This window comes from Manacus candei, unplaced genomic scaffold, assembly GCF_025592945.1.
Source record: "Manacus candei isolate 608988 ecotype Guabito, Panama unplaced genomic scaffold, ASM2559294v1 h1tg000064l, whole genome shotgun sequence".
NCBI lineage: Eukaryota > Metazoa > Chordata > Aves > Passeriformes > Pipridae > Manacus > Manacus candei.
The window spans coordinates 1416925-1437806 of NW_026138112.1; the positions used below are offsets into that span (position 1 = coordinate 1416925).

Below are 20882 nucleotides of genomic sequence, written 5' to 3' on the forward strand. Positions count from 1 at the left end.
CAGCTGGTCCTTTCTCCAACAACCTTGAATGTCTTTTGTCTCCCCCAGAAAAAAAAAAAAAATAATTACAATAGGATTAAAAAGAGAACCATTGGTTAGATGAAATTAGAGAATCTGAGAATGGCCATGGCCCAGGCAGGGCTGGCCCATGGCAGCAGAGGAGAGGAGAGCCCTGCTGTGACCAGGACCAGCTCAGAGCTCTGTGAGGTTGCAAAAGTGGAGAGAAGCAGCAGCAAAACCTGAATAATATTAGAGTGGGATTTTCAGGCTCTCTCCTGGTTTGGGGTGACCTCTTCAGTCACATATGTCCATGAGCAGTTATCTTTAAATTCTCTGAGTCACCAGCTCACACTCTTTTGGGATGACTTTTAAGTCCCAGCTCCCTTTCAGAGTTCAAGTCCAGCAGTGCTGTTTAAATCTGGGGCTTCCTGAAGCTTATGGTGTTCCCTGTGCCAGCTCTACACCTTCCCCTGTGCCTTGGGAACTGGATTGGAAGTTGTGAGCATTGAGATGGAGAATTTCACAAGGAAATCCGATTGTGCTTTAACTAAATAGTGAATCATCATTGTCTTTAAAGCATGGAAATAAATGAGGATAATAGGCAGGTGTCTTGTGTGGGAGGTGTCAGCATGCTCAGCGAGTCCTGGGAGTTTTTCCTTGGTCTACACAACTCTAAAATAGGTTTATAAGAATGGATAGATTAAAAAGAACTCCCCACCCCAATGGTAGGCACTCTTCTATCAGCGAGGACCAGGAAACAAAGCAGGATAGATGTGAGCAGATGTGACTCTGCCTGTGGGCAGGCACAGGTAGGAATTGACCCTCAGAAGAGCTGAAATCTCACTTTGCTGTCAGACCAGAAAGATGGGAACAAATCAGGAGGTGACTGAGCCCATCCCTCCATCCAGAAAGCGTGGGGAGGCTGCTGGGTGGTTCTCTGCATGTCCCACCTCCCAGTTCAGGGGCTCCAGGGCTGGCTCTCCTCCCCTCCACCGTCCCCACCTTTCCTTTTGCCACACTGCCCCGTGAAATTCCAGCCTGGGAACCGGCTCTGTAGGACTAAATTACTGTGACAGTCACACCATAGCAACTGTACCTGTCTGCCTCCACGAGCTGGGGAGCTGTGGAAAAATAATCATGGACTGGGAGGAGCGGAGGGCCGAGGAGGGAAGGGAGGCTGCAAGGCAACACTGCCACCTCCTCCAGCAGCACAAATCCGTGCTGTCCAGGGAAGAGAAAGGCCCCTTTTAACACCAGCCTTTAAAGAAAATCACTTGAAGGAACCGACCGACGTTAAACCTTGCAAAGTAGGATTAAATGCGGCAAAATTAAGAAACCAAACCTGGTTGCAGCACCTGGTTAGAAATGACTGAAGTGGAGGGATATTAAAATTTTAAAGCTTGCTGCTGTGCTGGTGATGGAGGATTTAAAAAATAATAATTACTGTTGTGGGTTTGGGTGGGTTTTTTTTCCTTTTTGCTTGGTTTTCAGGATTGGTTTCTCTCTGTTTAGCGTGCAGCCTAATTGCGTAATTACACGATAGACTGGAGTAGAATTTAGTGCCTGTAATACCAGTTATAAAGAAGAGCCCTAATTATGTATATCTTCTCAGGTAAATAATACATCAGGGGCATGGAGTGGCCTAATTACTGTTCTGAAAACCTGCCTAATGACTAATTTACTTGGAATTTCAGAAAGCTTTTGATAAGGTCCCTCATAAGCAACTGTTAAGGAAAATAAATCGAGAAGGGGTAAAATGTTTTGCTACATTTTTAAACGAGCCATTTAAGCGACAGGAAGCAGCCACTGCCTTCTGGTCCTGCCTCCTGAGGAGAGGGAAGGTCCCACGGCTGCCTGTTGGTCTGGGGCCAAAGCTGTTGTGTTGCTGATCCCACTTGGCCATGAGTTCCAAGGGAGACTCCTACCAAGGTCCACTAAAAATGGGATTTGATATTAACAGGAGTCTTGTGGGTAAATTCACAGCTCCTTGGAAGAAGCTTGTCCTCACAGTCTCTGGCACTGGCAGTGGTTGTGGTGTTGAGCATTTAAATAATTTTGAAAGATCTGTGCCAAAAATCCAGTGAATTCAAAGGCAGCTGAACTTTGCTTAGTTGTCTGCAGGTGGGTATGGGAAGCAAGGGCAATCCAAAAGCTGGACCCACTTCCCCAGGGCTGGTTTCTGGGTGGATCTTGTGACCTTCCTCCATTTGCTGGAGCTGGGACCAGCACTGCTGTTACTCCATGGAGTGTGGGAGGCACATCAGGGAGAGGCGGCTGTGAAGCTTAAATCACAACCCCCCGCTTTGCTTTTGGGTCTCCTCTGGGAGAAAGCACAGCCTTGTGTTTCCAAGTGGAGGAGCCACAGAGGGGATTAGCACCGAAGGGTCCTTGGAGCAGCCACTGCAGAGATAAAGCTGGAGGATCTTTGTGCCTCACCAATGACATGCTAACTGGCTTTTCTTTCCCAGCAAACTCTGCAAATGATGCTCTTTAAGTTGCTGGCAAGATGAGCAGTTGCTGTGACAGGTGTGCCGAAAGCACCGTCTGGATGCAATTAGAGAGAGTATCCCGGAGACATGGATGGAGCCGGGCACGTCCCAGGGAGTCTGTCCTGCTGCCCCTCCTCTGCCAGGGGCAGGGCTGCTTTTGGAAAGCATTGGTCCCTTCCAGCCGAATTTTGGGGGGTTCAAGGTGGGAATTGGGCTGGTGTAGGACTCCTACGAGCCTGGTGGAAATAGAGAAACGGGGAAGGGTGTTGTTTGTGCTGCAGTGGCAGAAAGGTGGAAAATTCCACTCTGTGGCAAATCAGAGATTCTCCACATGGGACAGAGTGGCTTCACACTGACAGAGGGCAGAGTTAGATGGAATATTGGGAAGGAATCCTTCCCTGGGAGGGTGATGAGGTCCTGGCACAGGTTGCCCAGAGAAGCTGTGGCTAACTCATCCCTGTGAATGTTCAAGGCCAGGCTGGACAGGGCTTGGAGCAACCTGGGCTAGTGGAAGGTGTTCCTGCCCATGGCAGGGGATGGAACAAGATGATCCTTCCAACCCAAACCATTCCATGAGTCTATGACAGGGAGGGGGGTGGCTACCCAGGCTGGGCACCCCATGTCCCACCACCACAGCCCTCAGCAACCTGCTTCCTGTGGGCCTTTCTCTGGCTTCAGTTCTCCCAGCAAAGAGAAATCCCTGAGTGACTTCTCTCTCTTACAAGACCCATTTACCCATTTGCAGCACTTCCAGCTCTCCTGCTGCTTTTGCCATGAGGCTTTTGCTTTCTCTCTTGTACCAAAGTCGTGTTGCACAGGATATATTTTTTTTAAATCACAAGTCTCTCTGCAGCCTTGTATGTGTGTGTGAGGTGGGTAGGCAGCAGCTGTGGGTTTGCAGGCAGTGAGCTGGAAAAATGGGAGAGGTTAGGTATTCCAAGAGCACCTGTATGGGGAGCAGAGGCTGGAAAGGGGCCTGGAGTCTCCTCATTTCCTCCCCAGCATCACTGCTGGCTACTGAGCTCCTTAGGGAGCTGCAGCATCTCTTAGTGGTCACGTCTGCCTTATCCAAACCTGATGGTCGTCACTAATCCTGGAGAGAGTCCTGATTTGAAAATGCCATTCTTGATTTTTGTGGGCCCTTTACATAGGACTCCTGTCTGAGAAACCTTGTTTCAGAGAGACCTCTGTCTCTGGGGAGATTTGGGAATCTCTCCCTGTCCCTTCACTTTGTTGTTTCACTACCCTGTCAAGCACTTAAAGATTCTGGGGAATACGTTGTAGGTGTTTTTTGGGTAATATGACGTTGAATGCTGGCTGGGATGAGGTTGCAGCACCCCAGGAAAGCAGCTGCCTCTGGAGGGGCTGTGTGACCCTTTCCTGCCATCACCCAGCAGTGCAGCAGAGGGACAAGTGGGAATCACCCATATCCAGCATTGGAACAATTATTATTTCACAGGAACTGAGGATACAGGCTTGAACAGCTCAGAAACCTTGTCACGATGAGGCTTCCCACAGCTCCAACCCAAAGCAGGCAGGGCTGTGCTTTGTTCAGGTGGTACCCCACTGCATCCATGAGTTTCAGCATGACCAGCAGCTCCTGCCTGGAACTGCTTGGTGCCAAAAGGAATGATTTGGGATGAAATGCTGTGGCTGAGCTCAGACAGTTGCCCTCGGTGCTCGGCTTCCCTCGGTGTGGGTGAGCAGGAGGGAGCCTGGCTTTGGACCTGCCACTGGAGGCTCTGTGCACCATGGACAGGTCTTCCCCAGGAAACTGGGCTCAGAAAGGGGTCCATCACTTGGAGCAGCCAAGCTCAGAGAGGATGACAGCACTTCTCCCAGCAGCATGAGGCTGGCCCTGAAAAAGAGGAATCGCATAAAGCAAAGCCCGGTTTTGCTGCAGCAGCAGATCAAGAGGCCTCCAAACAAAGGCAGTGCTCCTGGGCAAGGAGCAGAGGAAGCTGGAAAAACTGATGACCCATGTAGTAAAGAACAAAGCACAGACATGGCTGTCCCCCTCCCGTGTCCCGCTGGCTTTTCCTGGGGATTTTGCAGCTGGTTTGATTATCCAGCAGGTCCGTCCAGTGCTGGCGAGGAGTGGGAGTGAAGGAGCAGCTCTGCAGTGGGGACCTGCTTCCCGGTGTCACTTCATCCATGCAGCCGTGGGCTGGGGGTCCACTGGGACACCTGCTCTGCTACCAAGTCCCTCCACCCGTGGCTCTTCCAGAGCTGGAGGCAGCGGCAGTTGGACTTGGCTCGGTGCATCCGGAGGCTCCGCTCCCGCCTTGCCCTCCTGTGCCTTCATTTGCTAATTTTCAGAGGTTACCGAGGAGACATTATTGATGATGATGATGATGATGGTAATAGGGGAGATAGGTGGCAGATTAATTCCTGAACTCTCTAACAGGATTTAAGCTAACAAGAGAGGAAGGCTTTTTTTCCTCCCTCTTTCCTTTCCCTTCCTCCTTTCAGGTATTTCCTGTGCTGGGGATAACAACACCAAGGAGTGTTAAATTGGCTCTGAATGTCCACCCCTGGCTGTCCACATTCTTGTAACGATTTCATTAGCTTGAATTATCCACGTTATTTTCTTGTAATGGGATTAGCTGTACTGGAGTCAGCTGAAGTCCTGGAGCGGGAGGCGGGAGGGACCTTCCACTGCGTATTCCATTAACTCCCTCATGCAGGGGGTGGAACTGGCCATGGCTCAGCCCAGGGGCAAAACCATTTGCCAGGGTCCTGCCTTCCTAAAGGAGGAAGAAAGAAAAAGGAACATTATTATATTTTTTTTTCTCTCCCCCTTATAATCAGCGAGTGGGTGCAGAGGCAGAGACGGGCAAGGCCGTAATTTTCTAGGGGAGGGAAGGTCCTGTTTGGGGGCGAGGGGGGAAAAATAATGAAATGAAGGCGACCATTGCAAAGCAACTGAGTGAATTCTGCTGGGCTGACGTGTGGCTGCAGCTTGTTCCTGGGGCTGAGGCTGGGAAGGGAAGGATTTGTGTCTCTTTTGGGCTCGTCATCCCTGCCCAGAGCCATCTCTGATGAGCGGTCACGCTGCCTGGCTCGTTCGCCTGAGCTCTGTCCTAGGGCTGCCAGCAGTCACGAGGGGGGATTTAGGCAGTGGCAGGGCTTGGGATGGGAAGGCAGGGAGAGGAGAGGAGGAGGAGGAGGAGGTGGTGGCAGTAGATGGCAAGCAACGAGAAGGTTGGCAGCCTTGCTAGAGGTTTTCAGGTTCAGTTTTTTCAACACGTTATTGCTGGTTTGTTTTTCTTGTAGGGATATAAAGGGGGATTTAGGATCCCCCCATGCCATGGGATGTCTGTACACATCTGCAGAAACCTAAGGGGAAGGGTTTTTGTTTGTTTTCCAAGAAGTTCTGCTCTCCTGGCAGTGGACAGTGGTTGGTCTCTCCAACCATGGCATGAATTTGTGGTGTCAGTTGTGCTTTCCCCTACAGAACTTGGCATCCCAGGAGTCTTTATTCAGCTCATGGCTTAGGGTGCACCAAGATCAAGCGTGATGAACACATCTGTGTGTTTGGGACTTGAAAATACCAATTAGGGATGGACAGGTCTTGGCCTGACCCAAGGATCTTGTAGTTCAAATGCTGCTATTTGAGACAGGGAAGGTGTTGCAATAGAGGGGTTGCTTCCCAGCTGGAGAGATGTTCACAGCTTCTTAGGAAGAAGCTGTTCCCTGTGAGGGTGGTGAGGCTCTGGCACAGGTTGTCCAGAAAAGCTGGGGCTGCCCCATCCCTGGAAGTGTCCAAGGCCAGGTTGGATGGAGCTCTGAGCAACCTGGGATAATGGAATGTGTCCCTGCCCATGGCAGGGTGTCAGAATGAGATGAACTTTAACGTTTCTTCCAACCCAAACCATTCTGTGATTCCATGTTTAACCTGATCCAGAGGTGCCTGTCCCATGAACAAGCATGTGTGAGTGGCTGTCACCACTGCCTGAGGCTGTGATGGGGCCAGACTTACACACTGGGAGCTGAGGGAGGGTGAGGAGAGGTTTGGGAGCAGGGGCAGAAATTCAAACAAAACCTAGGGGGAGAGGAGGAGCTGTGAAAAGAGGTGATGGAGTCAGTGGCAGAAGAGGACTGGTGTGCCTGGCAATCCTGGGGTGGAAGCACAGAGGGTTTGAGGCTGTGCCTGTCCCAGGATGATGGAAGGGGAGGGAGCTGCTGGGTGGAACTTGTGTGTCATGCTGGCATAGGAGGGAAGAGGGTTTCTGGAGACCACCTGTATCCCTGTCCTCCTCTGTCCTGTGTCTGCTGGGCTGTGTTGGTGAAGGATGTGCAGGCACCTTCTGGTGAACAGGCAAAGCCAAGTGAGCAGTGTGTTGTCTCCGAGCTGGAATGTTCTCTGTTTAATAGCAATATAATGTCCTATAATTAGCAGGCAAAGGACTTGCCTCCCAGCTGGCCTGTGCCAGAAGGATATAATTACAATCCCAAGGAGTGATGTTCCTCTGACCTGCAGCCAGCTTGCAGTGTACATCTTACAGCATGGAGGAGAAATCTACTTCTCCTCCCTCTGTTCAGCCAGGGAAGCGGGATGGCTGCGGCACCCCTGGAAGAGCTGCCAAAACATTGGGAAAGCAGCAGTGCCATGTAGAAGTGCTGGATCCCTTGTGGGTGGGAGGGAGGGGATGTCCCTTCTGGCATCTCTTGGAACATCCTGTGTCTCTGCTGAACTTGGAATGGGTGCCTAGTCAAGGGAGAGGCTGTGGCTGTCTTTATCCTGCAGCCCTGCAGATTGTCGCTCAGCCAGGGCCAGAACAGGCTTTTCCTGGTTTCCCAGTAAATCTGGATCAGCATAAAACAAAGGTTCTCATTTAGGAAATAGTAGTTGCAGTGTTTGCTCAGGGCTGTCATCCCTTCCAGCCAACGGAGTGAAAATGTGCCAAGCCTGGGAGAGCGAGCGTAGGCGCGAGGACAGAGTTGCCAGCCTGGCTGGCAGGATTCCTGCAGGGAGAGGGGAGCCCAGGCAGAGCCCCATCCCCAGACCCACCCCACACCTCTGCCCTCCCCTTCAGGCCCTGATTCCACTTGGGAATTCAGGGAGCAGCTGTTTGGACATCATTTTTCATGCTAGGGGAAGGAGGTAATGGAGCCGCCGTGTGCATGGCAGGTCACCAGGGGCTTTGCAGTCCTGCCACCTCTGTGGGAAAATTCTTTGCTTTTGCCCCCTCCCCCTGCCCCAACCTGCCCATATTAATTGTGAACAGCTCCACGGGGAGGTCATTCATACAGAGATTTGGTTTTACCACCCACCTTGGCTGCACTCATTACAGGTGAGATTCAGCCCAGTGCAGTACCACCAGGAACTGTGGGAGTGTCCTGCCAGAAATCCAGCCCCAGTGGGCCTGATGGGGACAGGATTCACCAGGAAGGAGGTTAGGATCTTCTGCAAAGTTAAGCCAGGCTGACTGTAAACCAGACAATGTCTCAAGATGGAAAAGGCTTTGCTCTCACAACCACCAGATCCTTCAACCCTGGTGCAGGGGCTCAGGAGCACTTGGAGAAGGCATGGATGCTGGTGGGTACAAATCCAGAAAGCTCTCAGGTTTCACACTCACACTGACTCCAGGAGCTTCCCTGTAAACCCTTGTGCATGAGGTGAGGAGCCTGGCATGGTGCTGTGCTCCACACCAGCAGCAGGGTTTGGTGCCAGCTCTTTCTGGTCTCTGTCCAGTTTGACAGGAAAGGAACATCAGCTCCCAGAGGAATCCCCACCCAGGGGCTGTGTGGGTTTTTTCACTCCTTGGAGCTCTGTGCTGGAAGGGGAAGGAGCTGGCAGTGACACCAGGTCTGAGCTGCTGTGATCCCCCTGCCTCCCCTGCCATCCCAGCCCCTGAGAGGACGTGTTTTCAAGCAGCTTGATGGGGTCTTATGGAAGAGCTGCCTTCTTCCCTCCTGTTTCAGTGTGCTCTGGCTTTACTTGGATGATGTGCTCCATCCCTTTTTCTTCTGCCATCCCCACCCCTGTGGCTTTGACTGTGGTGTGATCCATGTGCAGCCATCCCGGAGCTGGAAGGCTGCGGCATGGATGCAGCTGGAGTGGGAACAAACACGTCAGCACCTGGCTTCCCTGGGCACTGCGGGGGGTAATTGGGTTCCCTCTGCCTCTCTCCCCCCAAAACCAGGGGAAATAATTGGAAAAGAGAGGTGTGAGTCTCTGCCTGGCACTGGAGAGGAGAACATTAAAGGCCGGAGCTCTCCGCTTCATTCGCAGCTCCCGGGATGGTAATTGCTGTGTTGTGGTTTCTAATTAGCGCCGCAGTGGGGGGGACAACATTCTGCTCCACAACCCCAGTGGGGTCAGCCCTGTCTCCACTGTGCCCCTCGGCTTTCCTCACCCCCCCACTCTGCCTGTTCCCCAGATCCACCTCTCCGTGCTGGGTACCCCTGTCCTTCCCCCGAGCCGTCTGCCTGGGGAGATGCTCGTGGCCAGCCCAGCTCTGGATCAGATCCCCACCACCTCCACCTCTCCCAGCGTGGGTGGTTTGGACTGGTCTGAGCTGGGGAGGAAGGAAGAACCAACTTCTCCCACCTCTGCCCAGGCTCATGTGGGTCAGCACAGCTTCCCTGGGACCCTCAGCCTCGGGGTCCTGCTCCTGTGGGCACCTCCTTGCCCATCCTGTGTCCAAGGACACGTGGTGTTTCAGCACACAGAGTGAGTGTTGTCTGAGGCTTCCCTTTGACCAAGCACTCTGGTCCTGTTCCTTTAATGAATACTCTGCTCCCTTGGCAGTGCCCATGATGTTTTCCACAGAGAAATAGGTCGGAGCAAGAGCTCCCCTGCCCATGTCTCCCATCTTTCCTAGCTAGGTGGTCATCTCCTTGAGCCACGAGCTCTCTCCTTACCTCATCCTTAACCCAGCTGTGGCATTTGAGATGCTCCAGGGCTGCTCCAAGCAAGAGGAGCCACCTCTGCCACCTTGGGGGTCCCTGTCACCCCCACCCCCTTGCAGGAGGACCCTCCTGCTGCTGGAAACCCCAGGGTGCTCCTGCTGCTCCCCGAGCAGAGCATCCCCACCAGCCGAGAGCGGGGTTTGTTTGTTTGTTTGCGCAGCTCCAACTCGGAGGGAGCAGGAGGGAGAGAGGGAGGGAAAGCTCCGAGCAGGAGACGTGCAGATTCATTTCGAGGCTTCATAATGGTACATTTACACACCACGTTGCCTAAGGAAATTGGGTGGATGAATGCCTGGTCATGCTGCCAGTGCACCAGGTTAACTCCCAGGATTTAGCTTATATCATTTCACGAGAGCGTTTATGGCCTTTACTGTGTTTATTCCCAGGTGCTCTTTGGCACTGCTGTGTCCCAGGCTCCTTTTGTGTATGCACGCCTGTGTGTAGATTTTCAAATAAAATAACACATCTCTTCAGACCTGGGCCACATTAAATATTTATTGCCTGTAGTTTGTGCATATGTGTTTGATAAATGGGTGTGTGGGGAGGGGAGGAGAAGGGGAAGCGGCGGCAGAGGAAGCGTTGGCTTTGTCCTGGAATTTCTCCAGGGGATGGCACTGGAGAGGGTTGTCCAGCAAGCACTGCCTTTGGGGCTGTTTTCAGGCTTTTGGGGCAAGGTGGGATCCCTGGTGGGGTGGCTGAGGGCTCAAGACACAAGTTCTTTCTCTGGGGACAAGCCTGGGACAAGGTTCCTGCTGAGCACAGGTGCTGCCAGCTCTACCCCACAGCAGGAACCCCCTTATCTCCCCATTCCTGGCTTTCCATTGACGCTCAGAATAACTGAAATGCTGTCAGATCTGGAGGTTGTTGTGCAGGGCTTGGGTCTGCTGGATTTGCCTGTTTCCTTTTGTACATTCAGCAAGCTTAAGTAAAACCAGTTTATTCCAGCCCAGAGACTGGATGGGAAAGGCTGGTACCTGACTGAAGTGTTAGAGCAAGGAAATTCAGCCTTAAAACTGATGCCCAGCATCCATGGAGCAGAGGGATGAAATCTTTGTGTCACCTCTGGGGACAGAGTGGTTATTCTGGAAAGACATTAAACCCATGTGGGGCTGTTCTCTGTCTCATGCCCATATCCTGTGCACTCCAGCCCCTCTCCAGAGGTGCAAATAAATCTGCTTTGGTGGAAATTTGGAGAAGCCCTGTCTCCTGGTAACCTGGAGATGCTTTTTGTTCACCCTGAACAGGGCATGGCATGCAGGCTGGATCTCCTGAAGGGAGGAGAAGCATGGTAGTTATATAAAATAAGTTTTTTGCTTTGTTAAGGTTTGTGACCAGTAAGGATGATCCTTGAAATCCAAGCTGATTTTTTAGCTGTCAGTAGGTGCTTTGGACGTGGGGTTTACAGGGAAGCAGAGTGGCTGCAGGACACCCGGACCCAGACTCACCTGAGTCCACAGCAACGTGGGTCTGCAACCAGCCCTGGTTCTTCCCTTGACCTCACACTGTCTTTGCTTTTCCCTCCCTGATTCACAGCACCTTTGGAGAGCTGAAGACTGTCCGGCTGCCCAAGAAAATGGCAGGAACTGGATCCCACCGAGGCTTCGGCTTTGTGGATTTTGTCACCAAGCAGGATGCCAAGGTGAGCTGTGGTCCTTCCTCTCCGACATCTTCCCTGCCAGGTCTTGGAGCAGATGAGGAAGGGAGCCTGCAGGCTCTGTCCTGCTGAGTTTTATCCCAGATTTGGAGCAGGCTGTTGCCATTCCCAACAAAGCTGCATTGAGGCTGAAACCACCACACAGGCAAGCACTGGAGGTTGTGTGACAGAAACCCCAGCCTAGGCCATGATGGGGATAAGTTTGGTGTAATTGATAAAATGGCTGAAAATTCTTGTAACATAGAAGGACAGGAGCTTATTATTCAGGTTTCTCAGCAGTAAGATGAAAAAGGATGGTATTAACCCAACATTAACACATCAGGAAATCTCTGTACTTGTCCCATCTTCACCACCACCTTGGTTTTAGGGGAGTTTTGGATATTGTGGCTGTTTCCTGAGTTGTAAACTGCTCAAGGCTTGTGTTCATCGGTTCCTCTGTGTGTTTTGAGACCCTTTGCATGAGCAGCCTCACCCTGGTGCTTTCACAGTGAGTGTACCAGAAGATCAGGAGTTGTGAATTGATCTAGTTCATTTATTTTTTTAAAGCTTTCCTGTGTGTTCAAGTTCCATACTTGCAGCAGAAACAAAGGGATTGTAGCCTGCCTGATAATATCCAGCTCTTACCCTTTGCTAGAGGTTCCAGAGCAGGCTGGCTCAGGCATGAGCTCTGGTGCACTGGGCAGAAGAAGGTCCTTGTTCCTGCTGTGAGCTGCTCTGTGGGCACTCCCAGCACTGCAGCAGGGTGGATTTCATCCTGCTGTTGGTTCCTGGTGATTTGAGCAGTATCTGGAAGAGCATGGTGGTAGGCACAAACCATGGGATGTTATTGCTGAAGGGAAGGGACCACGTGGCTCCACTGATTCCCCAAGACTGCAGATTTTCAAGACTGTGAGCAGAGATGAAGGAGAGAGGAGGGGGGAGCCAGCATAGCCTGTGTTTATGTTTTTAGACAGGATTCATTGATCCAGGATCACAAGGGACTATTAGATCATCCATTCCAGTCTGACCTCCCATATAACACAGTACATGGAGTTTCTTTGTTAGTCCTGTATTGATCCTAATTCAAACTTCCCTCTGCTCAGCTTTCATCCTCTCCTTGAGGACCCACTGGCTGGGCAGCCTGGGGTGCACTGAGCCCCCCAGGAGCCTGGTTCCTCTCCCTGTACCATGAACTGTGCCCATGGTTCTCCTCAAAGTTCACCTCTGCCTTGCTCCACAGTTGTTCAGGCTTTATTCCTGGTTTTTGAATTAATCTTTTACTTAGGAATCTTTAGGCAGTTGATGGAAAGGTGCACAGAGGGACCTGGCTGGTTTTTTATTGCTGCTCTGTTTGGGGGGGATGTGAGGCAGCGCTCACTTTTCTGATGGTTTCTGGAGGAAACAGGCACAGGCTCAGTGTTTGCCTCCCCTTTTGATCCCTTTTCATCCCAGTGGCTGATTCCAGCTGCACTGGAGAACTAGGAATCTGAGGAGCAGGAAATCCATCTGTGGCTGATGAGGGGAGTGAGCCAGGCAGGGCTCTGGATCAGGGCACTGCTCCCAAAGCTGCGGGATTTGAGCGTGCAGGGAACAAGTTGCCCTGTGGAAGAGCTCTCAGTGGGGTTTTCTTCTTTTCCAGCAAAGCAGCTCTTCTTCCTTCTCCTTCATATTTTTTTCTACCCTCATCTCTTTGAGGAATTTAATTGTCTCACAAGTGGCACATCAAGTACACTCCATTGGCCGTCTGGAAAAGGATGCACAGTGTATTGATGAATAGGATCCTGAATATTGTAAACACGGTCATAATTGGCTTAGAGTTTATTGCTTAGTGAAATGAGAGAGGAGGGGAGTGGGCCCAGAGACCTCTGAGCTGAATAGCTGTGACTGCCAGTGACGTTTTTTGCTCAGAGTGGTAATCTGGAAATCGCTTATAAGCATCTTATAAAACATGATGGGTTTGTAATAGAATAGTTGGGCTGCCTTTGTTGGGCATTTAAAGCCTGTGACCTCCCGTGTTTGTCTTTTTCTCTCAGCAACCACGGCTGCTGTGGGAGCGCACACGGAGATTTTCCAAAGCCAGGATAGGGATGCAGGGCTCCCCCTCCCAACTCACTGATGCTGTGCCTGCAGATTCTGTCCCATCAGGCTTGGGTTTGTCTTCTCAGCCTCCCCTGAGGCTCTGCCACCCGCTCGAGGAGAGCCAGCCCTGCCAAAAGGTGTTGTCCCAGGAGGGGTGAACATCAGGCTGTGAGTCCCCTTGGCAGCCAGGGAGGTGACATTCAGGCAGGGCACGGGATGCTTCTGGTGGCAGCACCTTCTGCCCATCCTCTGCTCATCCTTCAGAGCCCCAGCCTCACTCCTGGCTTTCCCACGGTGACGTCTGTGGCCGGGGCTGTCTCTGGGGGTGCCTGACGGCTCCCAGGGTGATGGATGGACCTTGGCTGGGAGTGTTATACCCCCATCAGATGGAATTAGCAGCCCTCTCTCTCCTGTGTCGTGAACATTTACCAGATCCCAGGAATGGGGAGGAACCCACGGCAGAGACAGCAGCGGGAGGGACAGAGTGATGTTCACAAAGAGGCTGATCCAGCCTTTGTTTTTAAACCTCCAGTGCCAGCTGGCCACTAGCTGGGAGTGCCTGGAAGGTGGGGATGAGCAGGGGAACTTTGATCCACTGGCAATAACAAAATAACTCCCTTTAAGGAAGCACTAACCATTCGCGTTTCCTGATGTTCCCCGTGCAGAATTGTTGTGGAATTGTTTTTATTTTTGAACTATTAACTGGAAGCCGAGTTTCCACTTTTCTCCCCTGTTGATATAAAAATACATCTGGTCTCCAAATAGAGATTGCCCATTTGGGAAAGACAGTCGACGCTTTAAAAATGCACACACACGGAAGGAAAAATCCTCGTGTGCAGCTGGCATTGCAGAGAGCATCCTCAGCTGGGACTGGTTCTTGCAAGGAAGGGATATTTATCAATCTCCTAATGTTGTTGACCCTTTGTCCCTCTAATGATTCCAGCCCGAAGGCTCTTCGGCTTGAGTATTTAATAGGGCAAGGGGGAATCTATAGGCAGAGCAGCCCTGTCCTCCAAATTAATACAGCAGTTGGGGTTGGAGCTGTCACACTCAGGGGTGACAGACACCATGGTCCAGTCTCTGATCTCTGCCTCTCCATCGCCCTGGCACAGCAGGCTCTGCTCCAGAGCTCTGTCTGGCTCATCCCAACAGCCCAGGCTTCATCAGAGTTTATTTTGAAATTTCCTTTCTGAATCCCACAGATATTTTTCAGCTGCTGTTCCAGCCTTTCTCTGTCCACTTTTCCCTGCTCTGTCCACCTCTCCATCCACTTCCTGGGCAAGCTGTACTTGCAGGTAGTGACGATATCCTGCTGTGCTGAGCCGGAATGTTGAGCTCGAACCAAACTCTGCAAAATCATATTCAAAAAAATGTTCAGAAATGAAATTCCTAAACATGCTCACATGCTATTTTCTAAGGGGAGAAGACCATAGGTTTTTCATGCAACCCCTAAAAGCAAAAGGGGCCTGTGAGGAGGTTTGCCAGGGAGCTACAGCCTTCGGTGTGGCCTGGCAGTGGGTGTGTTACCAAATGCAGCTTTAACAAAATCCTTTTTTGGCATTTGAAAAGGAGCCTTGTGTGGCAAAGGCTCCCCTTTCCTTAAAGGTGTAGGAGGATGTGAGGCTGTGGGAATTAGAGGTCTTTTCTGGTGGTCTTAAGTGGACACCACACCTCTCTTTGTCCCTCGTTGGGGCACAGCTGCACAAACCTCTGGCTGTTCAGTGCTTGGGTCCTCAAAAGAAGTGTCCTAGGAAGGGAGATGCTCAGGTGGAGGAGCTGCACCCCAAAAATAGCTCCTGCCTCCAGCCCCACTTTCTGTGAAAACCAGCCTGCTTGTCCTCGTTTCATGTTTCTCACCTAATTAAAATATATTTTTTCCCTCCCTATCTTTTCATTTGGAACAGCAGCAGTGGCAAATTTCTTCCTCTCGCTGGAAGGTTTCCAGCAGTGTGGATGTATGGGAATGGCATTTCTCCCCTTCATCTCTTTGTCTTTTAAATCATCAGTGATTTCTCTTTTTTTGTCCCCCTGAAAAAGTCTTAATTCCTCTCAGAGCAGCAAACAGTTTCATTTTTTAGCTCTTTTTCCAAAGAAGTGACATTCGCGTGTTTGTCACCTGAAATGTGCAGCTTCTCTCCTGCAGCCCCAGCTCCGGGAGCTCAAATGGAAAACAGGTCACAGGGAGCAGAGCTCCCAGCACAGGCTGGAGCTTTCCTTCATCCTGGGTGCAAACCAGCTCATTTTGGGAATGTGCTTGACCGGGAAGGGCCGGTGTCACCAGGCTGCTGGCAGATGCCTCTCTCCCAGCGGGTTCCTTTCATGCAACACAACTTGATGGCAGCATCTGCCTTCCCTCTTGCTCCATGACCTTTCCCAGTGCTGCCAGCAGAACTAGAGGATGGCTCATCCCAGACTGGGCTGAGCAGCTGTGTGTGCCTGGTGAGGTGTGGAAGCAATCCTGCAAGGAGGAGGAGGAGGAGGTGGCAGAGAAGTGGCTCAGAGGACGAGAGACCACCGAGCGCCGCGTGTCACACCCCGTTCCTCACAGTCTGCCCTCCTCCACGACCTGCTGCAGAGCACACCGAGCTCACAGGGGCTGTGCAGTGCCATCCAACCTTCCTCTTCCTTGTGCTGTGGGAAGTGAGGAATTAAAAAGTATAAATTGACAAATGAAACCCGGCGATTAGAGCTGCAGTTGCCTGCCAGGCTTTGGAAGAGGCTTGTTCTGCCAACGTAAACAGCCATCACAACTCCCTCCTGCCGCCTCCCCCCGAGTGTTTATTTAAGCCAACACATTGCTCTGCTAATTGGAAGATAGGCCTTTAAAACACAGCAGCAGCAAATAAAAACAGCTGTAGCTTGCAGCCCTTCCGAGAGGAATGTGCCTCCCAAAAAGGGGCCACCCTCTGGGGTCACCCCGGGGAGCTGCTGACAGCTGGACAGTGGGAATCTCAGCCATGCTGTGGAGCTGGTGGTGCTGGTGCTCCTCATCTCTCTTTTTTTATAGCAAGTGAGAAAGGGATTCAGAAGGAGGGGGAAATGCAGGTTACTGAGTGCTGGTCACTGGAAGTGGGGAGGTTTTTGAGTTTCATAACCCAGCGGCTCAAAGAGGGTCCTGGCTGCTGAGGAGCAGTTGTGGGCAGCAAAGCCTCTTGCAGGAGAAGCCCCTCTGCCCAGACATGTGGCATTTGGGGACAACTATAGTGGTTCAAAGTTGCCACTTAGCAAATGGCTCGGAGGAGAGGTCTGGGCTTCTCCAGGACAGCTTTGGTGCTGTTTTGAGGGCCTCCAGATGAGAGGACAGGTCCCTGTTGGACTGCAGGATGTCTTTCTGTGGTCCTATAACTGCCGTATTTTTTCCAAGGATATGAGTTTGCAGAGCTAATCCCAGCCTTAGCTGGGGCTCTTAAAAGAGCATTTGGGGCATTTCTCTCCCCCTGTGCCCAGCCATGTGTCACGTTACTGTGGAGTACTTTGTGCCTGGGTATGAAAATACTTGACCAATATGTCTGTGTATTTGCATTATGGGCCCTACCTTACTCAGTCCTGAATTTCCTTGAAAGTCTGTGGGAAATAAGGACAAGGCCAAACTTCCCTGGATGGAGTTGCTGTTTTCTGAGTGTCTCTGCTTGTTGCCTTCAGGCATAAAAAGCCATCTGAGCTCTGTGCTGGCCGGCAGACTTGTATTCCACATCACCAAGAGCTATATGGATGTTATTAATCAGGATCTAACAATGAGGAGGCCTCTGGATTTCTATGACATAACAAACCACCATAGGCAGAAAGAGCAGAGGACTTCTCCAATGGCTTCTGCTCTGCCCTGTTTGCTGCCACTACGGCCAATATCACAAGATGGTTGGTGAGAGGAAGGCAGCTTTCAAACTTGTTGCCCCTGAGCAGAAAGGAACCTCTCTGCTCACACTGAGCCGTGCTTTCCTGTGTGCCAGCAGAGAACAGGGTGGTAGAGAGTCACGAGATGTCCCATGAAGGCCCTGGTTTGTTGCTGACCCCCCATGTGCTTCCCCAAGGCTCGACAGCCTTTCCAGGCTGCAGCTTTCCTGGCTCAGGTGTGGTCCCATCCTTGAGCTGCTCCCTGTGCTGGATTTCAGCCTGTTCCCATGAGCAGCAGCCTGAGGGAATGGCAGTGGGTATTTGCTCTGCTGCAAGTATGTAGAAGATAAATGATCCAGTCAAAGCCACTGATGGAGATGAATCCTGCCCCGTCAGAGCAAAGCGCTCAGAGCAGGATGTTCTCTGGTGGCCTTTTAGCTTCAGGGCGGAGGGAGGGACGTCTTTGCTTTCCCTTATGTGAGCCTGTTCTTATTTTCTCTTGCAATTTTTATTTCTTCTCATCTGAATTCTGCAGAAAGCCTTCAACGCCCTGTGCCACAGCACACATTTGTACGGCCGGAGGCTGGTCCTGGAGTGGGCAGACACGGAGGAGACGCTGGAGGCTCTGAGACGGAAAACAGCCGACCATTTCCACGGTAACACACAGCATCCTTCTGGCCTGTCCCTGCAGCCTGGCTGGCACCAGCCCATCTGGCACACGCTGCTGGTCCACGCCAGCCCTTTCCCTACTGCTGCTGGCGTGTTGGAGCTGGCAGGTAGATGCTGGAGCCTGAGGATGCAGGGGGAAGCGGGAGGCAGCCAGGCCAGGGCTTTGTCTGACAGCTCTGTGTGTGTGAGCTGCTTAACTCTCTGTGTGCTGGCACTGCCGAGGCACCTCAATGCCACCTGCCACCACGGTGCCTTTGCTCCATCCCCTAGCACCCCAGGGTGCTCCAGAGCTGGGGACAGGCTCTGTGCATGCAGCACACAGATTAAAAATGACCAATAATTTGGCCATGGGTTGAGATGCAGAGAGGGCTGTTTGGATCAGGTTGAGAATGGCAGCCCTGCAGATGACAGCACTGCAGGCTCCTATTGACAGCCATCGACAGGCACAAATGCATTGCTTGGCAAATATTTATGTAGGAAGGGCTCCCCTGGGCTGGAGGGCTAAGCTGGAGATCAATGTGCTTCCTCCTGCATCCCCTCCCAGCCTCCCCTCTCCATCACCACATGCCCATGGCCCGGGGGTTTGGCAGGAGCAGTTGTGGGGCTGCACATCACAATCCCTGGTGATGGAAGAGCAGCACGCCTCGGTTATTTAGTGAGCCTGACTCCAGCAGGGTCTGGCCACGTGTTCCTGAAATTGTGTGTGCAGGGCTAGTTATTCCAGGCTGGGGAAGCTGCAGGTTGGTGCTGGAAGGGCTGAGGGTGGGTAAAACCAGAGAGGTGTGGAGCAAAGTGCTGGGATCCAGAGGCTGTTCTCTCACGTGGTGCCAAAGAGGTAACTGAAAAGAGCACAATGGTGTCCAGGCACGTGTAAGAGCCTGGATGTGCAGGAGGCAGCAGGGAGGGTGGGCACAGCTGGGGGTTGGATGTGCCCACCCAGAACCCAGTGCTGGAGGGGGGACACATCGTGCTTACTCACAGTAACATGAGTCTCCACCTGGGTGGAGAAGGCAGCAGATGTGATGTTTCATGCACCCAGTTTTATCTTCAGCATCACCTTCCCTCCTTTCTCCTCTATTCAGCCCAGGGGGAATTAAATAGTCTTGGATTTGGGGTCGTTGCAAACTCACAGCAGATGCTGGCTGCTGCCTGTGAGCTCTGTCACCTCCCCCAGGTTTCTGTCTGCCTTTTGCTCCAGCCTCCTTCTCTGGGCTCTTCCTCACCGAGCTGGAGACTGGGTGAGCAGCAGGAAGAGCATTTTCACATCCCGAGGGGAATGCAGCCTCGGAGCTGAAGTGGCCCCAGGGGCTCGACTGAAAAACAGGAGCCAGGTTATCACTCCCCATCTTTAGGGACGGGGAATGGGATGGAAGCAGCAGCCACTGCTGTGCTCCAGTCTCGAGGGGAGAGCAATAACATCCAATGACTCCAGCCCTGGCTGGTGCACAGGCACGTCCTCCACAGCTAATCCTGCAGCAGAGGGACCTGCAGGAGCAGATCTCCGTAACAAAGCCAGGCTGGGGCACACAGCAGGCACTGGCCGGTGCCTGGGACCGGGTCTCAGCCTCTCCACACCGCCCTGGCAGGCTGGAGGGTCACAAGTGGGATTTTATTTCCTTGGAAAGTGTCCTTTCCTGATTTCGAGGGGGTTTCTGGCAGCGATGCCCGGTGGCTCCGAGGTGGGGGGGGAGCTGCACCCTGTCCCTCTTGCTGTGGGGGTGCAGAGTGTGATAGTGATAAAGAGGGGAAAACAGCAGCCACCACCCTGCCTGCAGCCCCCATGGGGATACTCCTTCACCTTTCCTGCCCGCTGTAGCTGGAGGCTGGTTTTCCCACAGGGAGCACACACAGCATTCCTGCCCTGCCTTGCATCCTCCCTACCCCTGCAGCCACCACTCAGCTGGGCTGAGACCACACATCTCATTGCACTGGTGATAACAGACCAGGTGCTGTCAACCAGAAACCAAACTCGCTTCTTCCTTCTCATACCCATTTCCCCTACTCTCCTCTCCCCAGGAGCAGCTCAGACATCCCTGTGCTGCTCATGGATGTCCCCCTGAGTTTTTCCCTCCCACCTCAGTGTGGGTGACTTGTGAGGGTCTTTTCACAGCTTTGCAGGCTGCAGTGGCCAGGCCCATCTGGTCTCTTACCTCCAGGTAGGAAGAGACTGAGCTGATAATGGGAAAGAAAAGATAATTTAGAGTCTTCAAGGTTCAGGAAACAGTCAAGACTGAAGTCCCTTGTGTCCTCAGCTGGTCTTTGTCCCCAAAAGTCACCACTGCTGCTGTCTTCAAGTTGCTCTCCAAGCCAAGCCCAGCCAGCAGTGCCTGGGAAGCAGGATGTGGAGGCAGATGCCATGTAAAGGCACAGTGTAGTAGATGAGATAGGCCTTATCCCACTATCCATCTCAGCTTATTCCTTGCTTTCTGCCCTGAACTTCTTTGCAGGGTTGAGCATTGCTGTCTCATGGGGGAGCCTTTGTTTTTTTCCTTTCTCTGCAGGTTTTCTCTGATCCTTTTGGACCTGGAGACCTCCAACACCACAAGCCACCCTTGGTGTTGGAGAAGCTGCTCTTGCCATTTGTATCCAGCTGTGTTGGCTTGCTATGCCATGGGTACAGGGTGACCTCTGTTGCTCCTGGCTCTTTTCCTGGTTATTCCATAGAAAAGCAACCAGGGAGCATACCAAGGACTTTGCACATGCCAGAGGAGGTCACAGGACAAAGGACTGAGCCACCTTGATCTTACAGGTGTCTTGAGTAGCAGCAGCCAAAACCCCTTATCCAGCAGCTCCAGTGTCATCCCCATCACCTTTGTCTTAGCAAGGAAACACTCTGGAGTATTTCCAAGTCCAGACCTGGGCTGTGAGAGACGTGTCCTACCACTGACTGCTCTCTGCTACAATTATGCACCTAATTTCTAGACGCCATTTACAGAGATTTGGCTTCCAGTTCCAGGTCTCTGCTGTTATTTGTTAAGTTAAAGAGAGGTCTGGGCTCCCAAATCTTTTTTTCCATGCAGGCGTTTGCCATGGCAATCAAGCCACTTCTGAGCCATCTTTTCAATAGGTCTAATAGATGCAATAAAATGGAATAGGCTTCCTTCCCATTTTGTGTAGTTTTCAGGTCATTCTTTATGGCTTGTTCTGAGGCTTTGTAATGTTCCACGAGAAAGTGAGGACCTCAGAAGTGGTCACTGACTGCCAGAGGTGGTTTCAGTAATGCTGTCAGGAGTGAAGCCACAGCTGAGCTCTGATGCCTGGGA

General features: G+C 52.0%; 1 protein-coding gene across 3 annotated transcripts in view; it reads left to right on the forward strand.

Annotated features, from left to right (window-relative positions):
- The window catches only part of RBM19 (RNA binding motif protein 19), a 67085-nt gene that overhangs the window by 30835 nt on the left and 15368 nt on the right, over positions 1-20882 (forward strand). For all 3 annotated transcript variants that reach the window (XM_051805279.1, XM_051805281.1, XM_051805282.1), the window contains exons 22-23: positions 10941-11046; positions 17486-17606. In XM_051805279.1, the coding sequence (XP_051661239.1) occupies positions 10941-11046; positions 17486-17606 (227 nt within the window). The remainder of the gene's footprint in view (positions 1-10940; positions 11047-17485; positions 17607-20882) is intronic.